The sequence below is a fragment of the Miscanthus floridulus genome, chromosome 9 (assembly GCF_019320115.1).
Source record: "Miscanthus floridulus cultivar M001 chromosome 9, ASM1932011v1, whole genome shotgun sequence".
In the NCBI taxonomy this organism is placed as follows: Eukaryota; Viridiplantae; Streptophyta; class Magnoliopsida; order Poales; family Poaceae; genus Miscanthus; species Miscanthus floridulus.
In genome coordinates, this window is record NC_089588.1 from 141,558,138 (window position 1) to 141,568,423 (window position 10,286).

A 10,286-nucleotide genomic window follows, 5' to 3' on the forward strand; every position below is an offset into this window, starting at 1 on the left:
CTGCTTATAAGATAAATATACTGCAATTAGGATTCGTACGACGATGATGTGCTGGAAGAAACAGAAGAGGAATTCCTTGAAAGATATGCACTAGCTGCTCGGGTGAGTCAATCGAGGCTATCGAGGAAGGAGACATTGACGAAGAAACCCAAGACATTGAATTGGGTAAGTTCCTTCATCTGTTACCCCAATCTGCTTTTTTGCCTAAAACATGTGGGGACAGTTTCATGACCACTTGCCTCTTGAGTAAACGCAGGCTCTCTAGATGACGTGGACATACAAGAGGTGGTTATTTCCCTGATGCAGAAACGTCCTGCTTTGCAGGCCCAAACGTTTCCAGACAGCCTGGTTGAAAGAATTACAGAAACATTCCCAGAATACGAACAGTTTTTCCAAGTCCATCGACAAGCTTAGAGTATAGGAAACATGTGCAGATTTTCCTTTTTGATATGTTTGTATGTCTTGTCATTTTTTGTTAGCTCAAGTATTTGCCCTTGAGCTCTGTTCTGAGAGGTATTTTCTTGTCAGATATGTAGCGACATTTCAAATTTTTATTTTCCCTTGATGTGAGATGTGAGTGATAAGATATGCATGATGATGTCCGAGGGTTACATATGTGGTGTGGGCATAATTGTAAAACATTATATCAGTTCGTCGTTCTACCATTTTGCCATGTTTTTGCACTGTCTCCATTTTGCCATGATTGGAGAGGGTGGACAGGGATTGTGGTGGGGCTGTTAGATGGTCTCGGGAATGCTCGGGGTGCCGCTCAATTGGAGCTCGAGCTCCACGTTAATGGTGGAGGTATCTGCAGCAAGAGATGACATGTGGGGTCCAGGAGCCAGTGAGACCGGGAGGGAGAAACACGGGCTTGGTATCTGCAACGGAGAATGTAGGGCATGGGGAGGGAGTTGGGCTGGTGGATTTCGGCCCAAGGAGAGAAGCAGGTCAGGCTGAAAAGATGATGGAGATTTAGGTTGGTTTTGAATTGAATTCGGCCCAAGACAGATTTTGAAGATTTATAGATTTGCAAACTAATTTTGAAACTAATTCTATACTATTTGAATCTTGCAAACTCTCAAACTTTAAAATTTGATTAAAAACAAGTATATTTTGAACTTGTTTCAAACCATTATCTTCTCATACCTTTCACACATTTTTTAATGTCTTTTTAACCTGCTTTTGCAAACCTTTTAAACTATATTTTGATAAATCATTTAAAACTATTGTGAAGCTCTTTTGAAATATTTTAGCACCCTATTTTAAATAATCACTTAAGGTATTTTGAATCTAGTTTTGAATGACAAAATAAACAATTTCAAAACCCCCTTTTGAAACTTAAATTCTCACTCTTATTTTTGAAATATACAATTATTTTGGGAAATTTAACCCCCCTTTTAAAGAAAGTTTTAAAACTATTTAATACACATTTTCAAACACTTTTGGAACCCATAAGTGAACTTGTTTTTTAAACTACTAGTTTTTGTAAAATAATATTTAGCTTATTACACCTACCCTTGTGTTGCACTTCAATATTTACAAGTGGTGAATAAGTCTTGGAGCTTACACATTCATGTGCTTAATTTTTCATAATTCGCAAGTGCAAGTACAATACCTATCCAAGAAGGTGAAGTTTGTGGTTCAACCAAAGCCGTCACCGAGTACTGAAACATATGAATTCATGTTTCACATGTGTGTGTTTTGTTGCTATCTTTGGTTTCAATAAAATGGGCATGTGAAAACATGAAATCAGGTGCTTTCCTATTTGGACTTCCTTTTATCTATGAGCTGCTAAATCATTGTTTTTATTTGTGTTACCCAACTAGATCATAAAATCAGAAAAAATTATAGTGTGACATTCACCTACATGAAAAGTCTCATTTGCTTTGTCGGTAGCATAATGGGTAGTCAAAGCAACAATTTCCCTGCCAATAGAGAACCTATAGGGAAAACTATTCCCTGTCGATTTATGTTGACATGAATAAAATCAACAAACCTGATGCTGCATAGTTTTTTCTGTTGGCCAATAGTAAGAAAGTATCGAGAAATGTTTTTGATGGTTAATCGACATGAAATTTTTCTAGACGTTCGGTCCCTAGTGGTATTTTCATACTGGTTTGCTGTTAGGAAAATACTTTGACAGTTTTGCTTATTTCATTCCTTGACAGTTTCGAACCGCTAGGAAAATTCCAGTCCCAATAGTGTTCATTCGAAACAACTACGAATAATTGAACCAGAACAAATAAGATTGTTGCCCATATCAACATACGATCATTAGCTAGTGATGTTTCCAAACATAATACTCCGCCGTCTGAGAATGTACGTAGCTATATTCTTAGACAGAGAAGTACTAGTGGCACTACATGTCTACATAAGCACAAAATACAAGCATCTTAATAACAAGTCTCATGATACAGATAAAGATGACACGACACTACATGAATATAATTCAAAGTACAGTCAACTCAAGTACTAAACTGTGACTACCATGGATATGGGGATGAAGCTGAAGTCTTGCTATAAAGTAGTAGCTATACCAGAATGATGTTCAGACATCCTTAATTAACCTGTGACAGAACATGAGCCTCCGGTGGCTATTGCCTTCACTCGCTTAAGCTCCTCCACCACCTCAGCCATGGTCGGTCTGTCATCCAAGTCTTCCTTGAGGCATTGGACTGCAAGCTTACTGATCATGTCGAGGCACTCCATGTGATGACGAGATTGAGCGTCATCACCAGATAAGATCTCTTCATCGTACAACTTCCGTCCATTTCCCTCGTCCTTGCATAACTTGATGAAGTCTATGTAGAGGCTATTTTCCCCATCCTTTGCGGGCTTCCTTGTGACGAGCTCCAAGAGCACCACACCGAAGCTGTAGACGTCGCTCTTCTCCGTGAATCGGCCAGACTTTATGTATATCGGGTCTATGTAGCTCATGTCTCCTGATACACACCACTTGGAGTACCTGCTAGCGACAGACACAAGCTTTGCCGAGCCAAAGTCAGAGACCTTAGGAGTGAGATTATCATCGAGGAGGATATTGCCTGACTTGACATCACCATGGACATGGTTGTGGCCACCATGAGAGTGCATGTAAGCAAGAGCTTCCGCTGAGCCGATGGCAATGTTTAGGCGCACTGGCAAGGACAGTGGGTGCATCTTGCCTGTGCCATGAAGCACGCTGTAAAGGCTTCCTCTGGGGACAAACTCGAAGACAAGCATGGGAACGTCTGTCTCTAGGCAGCATCCAACGAGGCGGACCAGGTTAGCGTGGTTGATGCGGAACTGGAAGGTGATCTCGTTCACGAACTCCTCCTGCGGAAGCACCTCGCCTTTCGCAGTGGAGCACTTGACGGCAACCTGTTGGGCATCACCAGTGATCCCTATGTAGACCTTTCCAAAGGCACCTTCTCCAATGGAGTTTTTGTAGCCGTTTGTGATTTTCTTCAGCTGACCCTCCCTGAAGATGTTGATGCCCATGCTCTTGAGTATGTCACCACCGTTTTTGTCAAAAAACCTCCTTTGCTTTTGCCTCTTAGCCTCTAAAATTACGAGAGTTGCTAGGGCCATGACAATAAATATTGCTGCAGCCACAGTGAAACAGGATCGATTGTCAGTCATACAGTTGCATGCAGACCTTGCATTATTCCTTCCTGAAATTAATTTGTGCTAAAACTTGTCTATTACATTTTCTTGCCTGTAAACTATGCTGTTGCAGTGGATTTATTAAATTAAGAATTTCTCCTTAGCGTTTATGCTTCTTAAAGGTACAAACCGTCTAAAATATTTCAAAGGCACCTAATGGAATGGTAACAATACATCAGTTCTCTTTTATCATTAAAAATAATTTCATCTTTACCTCAAACTACAACTTTGGATCTCAAAATCCATTCGATATATATGCCTTACAAAGTATTGAACTAATCGTGATTTTAAGAAGACAAAAACTATCATGTACAGCTGCTTGTGTCATAATAAAACGAGTAGCATAAAAAAAGAATAAACCAGTCTTAGATCAACATGCATACCTTTGTATTATGCAACTATACAAATTGAAGTGATTTTTAAATTTTCATAGCCAGCAACAGTATTAAAAATATCAATTGAAGATAATTTCCATCACAAAATGAAAGAGCTAGCACATCATTATACAATGAGTAAATCCTCACCAAATATTAGTATCGCCCACATGGGCAATATGAGCTGACATCCTTTCTCACTTTTACCATCTCCCCTTAGTCCAAATTTGCATTTGCATTTATAACCGCCCTGTGTATCATGGCATGTGCTACCACTATAACAGGGATATAGTTTCTCATACTTCTCAGGATCTGATTTCCGAAGATCACACTCATTTATATCTGTAACAAAGATATATGGGAATCAAATAGTTAGCTGGGGACATTGAATATTTAGCAAACTATAGCTGCTAAACAGAATTAAACTGGAAATATACTACAATGTAATAATTGACCATTAACTGTTACATTGGCCACTACTTTCTTCCTCCCTTTATACTGAACCAGAGTTTGGTGAAAAAAATCTAAAAAATAAATCACATGGACACTAGAAGACTAAACTTTCCATAACTATCTCTCTCTCTCTATCATGTAGACATGCCCCTGCAGAGAATATGTGTATAGTCACCATATACTGGCCGTCACCAGTTCAGGAAACATGAAAGAATTTGTGTGACTTTTTACTAAAGATTAACATGAGCATCCGTTTGAAAACAAAAAACTCACTTGTGCATCCGTTGGCGCCAGTGACATAGGGATTACCCTTGTATCCCTCGGAGCAATTGCAGAGGTACCCACGCCCCTGTATGGCGTTGACACATAAGCTGTTGGCACTGACACAAGCCGGAGCTGTGGGTTTCGCAGATGCCCCACCATTTGGGGGCGGAGGCCGGCAAGACCCGTCATCCCTGATGGCCCAGTCAAGCACCACAGGGATAGTCGTGTCTTTAACCCGGCTGAAAAATGTGTCGTTAATAAGGTCCTGGCGTTCAAAGCTATACCTGAAATAAAACATTGTGTCCGTCAGTTGTTATGGACAATGGACATATTATACAACAGATAATACATAATATATATATGGTGAGTTTTTTTCTAGTCTCGAGTGTAATATAAAACCGACAAAGAAAATTGAGTACAGATAGGAATAAAATAATTTTTCTGTGGAAATTTGATTTCCTGTTGGTTTATACTCCACATAGGGAAATATCTATTTTTTCTATGGGTCCTATAGTTTTGCACTCGGTTGTCACCCAGCGACAGGATAATACATAACTTTTCCATCGGTGGAGGCGATATTGACAGGGAAACTTCAGTTTCCAGTAGTAAATTCTGTTCTGTATTAATGAGTGTTTTAGCTGTCACACGAAAAAAGTTCTACTATTTCAAAAAAGAAGTATCTGTAACTATATATTTCCTTTGTATTTTTTTACATGTTCTTTTGAGTTAACTGTTAACATATTGATGATTGTATGTGTCCCCCCTAGTTAGCCCTTGTGTTCCTAATAGTTAGCCCTAATTAACTGTTGACTTTTTCTATTTTTTACATGTCCTTTGCAATGTGTTCCTACTAGTTAGCCCTTGTGTTTAATGCACAGATCCATCCACTTGACTACGGTGTGGAACTCCGTGATAGGCATATGTGTTGGTATCTATTTTATACATAATACTAAAGAGAAATGATTTTTTGTCTATTTTTTTTACTTCCCATAATGCCATCATGCCTCTCCCTGTCTCGTATGTGGACCCAAACATACGGCCTGCTGCGTGCTCATAAGAGAGAGAACAACGCGTGTCCACACAGATATTTAAGTTTGACTCTAAAACGTATTGGAATAGATGGCGATCATTCCACAAATCTCCGAGCCACAAATTGTTCATGTGACTGTGCAACAAGCCATGCGTCTCGTTGCAACACACATGACATTTGCTAGTACTCCCTCCGTCCCTGTCATTCTCACTACCCAAGTCAAATATTTTAAACTTTAACCAAATATTTAAGAAAATATTAATATTTATGGAATATAATTAGTACCATTAGATAGATTGTTGAATATATTTTCATAACAACCTTATTTGGAGATACAAATATTGCTAATATTTTCTACGAACCTAGTCAAAGTTAAAAAAGTTTGAGCAGCACAAAACCTATAGCAACACTTTTTACGGGATAGAGGGAGTACAACATACAAGAGAAATATGTTTGAGTTTACTAGATCGTACGTTGTAATTATGTCCTATATAAGGGTGAAACTATGTATAAGGCATACTAGTAGCTTTTTTTGAGCCTGACACTAACACGAAGCAACGAAAATCTCGCAGAACCTGATTAATTAAATAAACTAGTACTGATATATAAGGCAATGCAAAGAGCAGAACCTGATTAAATAAAATATAGTACTGATACAAAACTTGTAAAGCTCGAGTAGGCATTGGGTAATATATATATATATATATATATATATATATATATAGGGAGAGACTATTCAGCAGCCGGCTACAAAATAAGTTATTCTGTAGCCACCTCTATTTACCATAATTTTATATACTAATTTACCATAATGTCAATACATATTTACGATAGTTGGGTTACTATAACACATGGGAATATTTACCATAACGTCATAGTAAACCACTTAGTAAGGAGTTACTGTAAATCTCGTAAATTAACATAGTAATTATCGTAACTCAAAGTGGCTACAGAATAAGTTATTCTATGGCCAACTACAGAATAGTAGTTCTATATATAGGTATATATATATATATATATATATATATATATATATATATATATAGTGTAGACGTACGTACCAGCCTTTCTCGGCCACAAAGGCGTAGTTACAGCGGCTGTAGTCCCACGCAGGATTTTGGACGGTACCGTTGGAATCAACGTTCCAGTCAACCTCCATTGAACTGAGGTTGCCGGAGATGGGAATCTGGCAGCAGCCGAGCCCAGTGCACTTGTCACCGTCGGCAGCAGCGTCCTCTACGCTCAGGCAGTAGCTGATGCAGCCGGTGTAGTACCTGGTGCCCTTCAGAAGCGCCACCGTGTTGCACCCAATGGCTGTGAACTCGTTGCTCCTGGCCGAGATCAGGAACGGATCGGTGAGGTCCCACGGTGCTGAGTCGGAGTCAAAGGTGGTCGATGACATGTAGCACCGGTAGGAATAGCCGGCGAAGACGGTGATCTCGCCGGTGTTCGTAGAGATGCCCTTCACCTCAGCGTTGCTTATGTATAGTCTAGGAGGACTAGAGCTATTGTTGCAAGTCAAGGGGTATGGATTGAAGCCCGGCCGGGCACACCCATCACCAATGCCAAATGGGTAGGGAATCTCTAAGTTGCCGCACATGCTAGGGCAGTCCGGCCCCGGCAACGGTGTGTTAACGTTGGAGGAGGCAGCTGAAACGAGATGGGAATAAATGGCTAGGGCAGGAAGCAGTTGGAGATGCCACAGAACTTGAGGCGCCATAGCTATTGTGGTTGTAGATAGGTGTCTAGTACATGCTGGGCTTGGTGTGTATATATAGGCAGGCAGGGAGGACCACCATACCATCGGTTGGAGATAAGAGCATTCCACCCTTGCACCGCAACTGTCTTGTACTTTTGTTGATGGCTAAATCAGCTCCACTGAGAAGGACGACGATGGATGAGCCAAGCGTTTAGTATTTTTGTTTGTAGACCCGCCCACAGGTCATCGGTCGGTCAGTCGTCCATATGTACTAGACGACTGCCCACAAGTCTTAATTTTTATTTGTTGGCTCCACCTACTGCTGCTGCCAGTGTGTAACTTCCTAGAGCATCTCCAAATATTTTCTATAATTTACTTGCTAAACTAATAAGTTTAGTAGGTTAACAAAATAAGTAACAACCTTAATTTTTCACTCTCTCCAATAGTTCTCTATACTAGCATCCTAAATGGTTTTGCATTGGAAACCCCAAAACTCTTACTAAACCAACCAATTCCTTTTTATACTTTGTCTTACCCCCTTTTCACCAGAAACCCTATATTTTATAGATACCACGCACTAATTGACGAAGTAATTCTCAAGTACTACATTCCAACGAAGTCATCACACGATTTGGACACGCCATTATTTCTATTTGTTTTTTGCTTTACAGCTGCACTCATATCATTTGGCCAGTCCCCCTGTTGTATTTTAGACTAACTATATACAGTGCATCTTACTATTACTATTTAGAGGGAGGTTCCACGTTATACTAATCCCCACTACATTGTTAAGAAAAACATAAATTCTAGAAATCCCATAATAGTTATAAATATATGGCATTTAATTTGATAGATTCAAACCATCATCATCAATAATAGCCATTGGATCTATTCCATTTAAAAAAAAAAATTACCCATCTCTTCGATTATCCGTGTAGTAGCCCATGGCACCCTGGAGTCATGAGCAGGGTATCCGCGGTAGGTACCGTTGCTGCGAGGAGCAGCAAAGGCTGCAGGGGTGACGACATTGGCATAGACGTCCTTCAGCCTAAGGGGTCTACGCTAGTTGTGCTGAGTGATGGGGGGATTTGCTAGTTTGATAGTATTCCCGACCCCAAGAAAAGTTAGCGTGCTATGGTTTAATAAATAGAAGAACTAGGGCAACTGTCCTTGTGAAACATCAACGAAAAATGAAATGCCAGGACAATCAATGGTCCTTCAGCCACTACTGGAGACGTCCTCTTTGCCGAGGGCTAGATCTCGGGCACTCGGCAAAGGGGGTCTTTGTCGAGGGCCAGCCCCAGGAGCCCTCGGCAAAGCTAGGCCCTTGGCAAAATAAATCTTTGCCGAGGGCCTAGCCCTCGGCAAATTGGCCCTCGGCAAATATGGCCGGATGGGTCACGGCGGCCACTGGTGTCAGTCTTTGCCGAGTGCCCGCCGTCAGGCACTCGGCAAAAATTTGAGAAGGTTTCGAGCAAGTTGTGACGTCGGATGCCTAAAACCCAGACATCTCCACATGTGATGTCTGGGTTTTAGGCATCCGACGTCACAACTTGCTCGAAACCTTCTCAAATTTTTACCACAGCCTACACATGCGATAAACATGACACCTTGACAAGTTTCATGATTTTCGGACTTCGTATGGATTTTATATAATTTAAAAACACTTTTCCGACAAGTTCCTCGTCATGTTACGTGAAGAAGATGCCCGAAATTTGATGCGAGTTCGTGGATAGGGACTCAACATACACCAAATACCATGAATAACATTTTTCGAATCACTAAATTGTATTATTCCATCCACCTGCAGTTCAAATTTGAAATATTCGAAAAAAATCAACGAAAAGAAATAAATTAGGGAAATATATCAAACAAAGTCAAATTTGGCCCAAATTTTAAAATTGAGATTTAAATAATGTATTATAGCACCACAAAAAAACTGGGTTCAAAAAACCAAAAAAAAAACTCTTTGCCGAGGGTCTAGCCTGGCCCTCGGCAAAGGGGGTCTTTGCCGAGGGCCTGGCCAATGGCCCTCGGCAAAGAATATTTAAAAAAAAATAAAAAATCTTTGCCAAGGGCCCTGGATCTGGCCCTCGGCAAAGGGCCCAACCCTAAATCGGCCAGCGGCCCAAATTCCCCGCCCACAGACCCAAAAAAAAAACTTTGCCGAGGGCCTAGCCTGGCCCTCGGCAAAGGGGGTCTTTGCCGAGGGCCTGGCCATGGCCCTCGGCAAAGAATATTTAAAAAAATAAAAAATCTTTGCTGATGCCCTGATCTGGGCCCTCGGCAAAGGGCCCAACCGTAAATCGGCCAGAGCCCAAATTCCCCGCCCACAGAACGCTTGACGCCGCCGCTGCGCGCCAGCCGCTGCCCCATGCCCTGCCGCCCCGCGTGGCCCGCCGCTGCTTCGCGCCCCACGTGGCCCGCCGCAGCGCGCCCGGCCGTCCCGCGCCCCCCGCCGTAGCGCGGCCGGCCGCCCCGCGTGCCCCGCCGCCCACCACCGCGCCGCCCCGCGCTCGGCCGACCCGCGAGCCCCGCCGCCCCCACCACCGCCTCGCCTGCGTGGCCCCCCGCCGTTGCGCGCCGCGCCACCCGCGCGCCCCCGGCCCCCAGCCGCCAGAGGAGGAGGGAGGAGGAGCAGGCCACCGGAGGAGCCCCACCCCACCGCTCGCCTCAATCCGCCGGAGGTGCCCCACCCCGGCCGCGCCACCAGCCCACGCTCACCGGCCGGCCCACCCTGAGGAGGAGGAGAACCTCCACGCCATCCGCCGGCCACTGGAGAAGGAGGAGGACCCCGCGCCACCCGCCAACCCCGTCCACG

At 42.7% G+C, this 10,286-nt stretch overlaps 1 protein-coding gene across 1 annotated transcript; it reads right to left on the minus strand.

Moving 5' to 3' along the window:
- Positions 1 to 2,225: 2,225 nt before the first annotated feature.
- LOC136483143 (wall-associated receptor kinase 1-like) lies at positions 2,226 to 7,513 on the minus strand. The gene is made up of 4 exons (XM_066480233.1): positions 6,828 to 7,513; positions 4,746 to 5,020; positions 4,170 to 4,361; positions 2,226 to 3,584 (listed from the first exon to the last, which is right to left on the minus strand). Exons 1-4 carry the CDS (start codon positions 7,484 to 7,486, stop codon positions 2,563 to 2,565), a joined length of 2,148 nt encoding a protein of 715 aa, XP_066336330.1. The 5' UTR covers positions 7,487 to 7,513; the 3' UTR covers positions 2,226 to 2,562.
- Between the last annotated feature and the right edge of the window lie 2,773 nt (positions 7,514 to 10,286).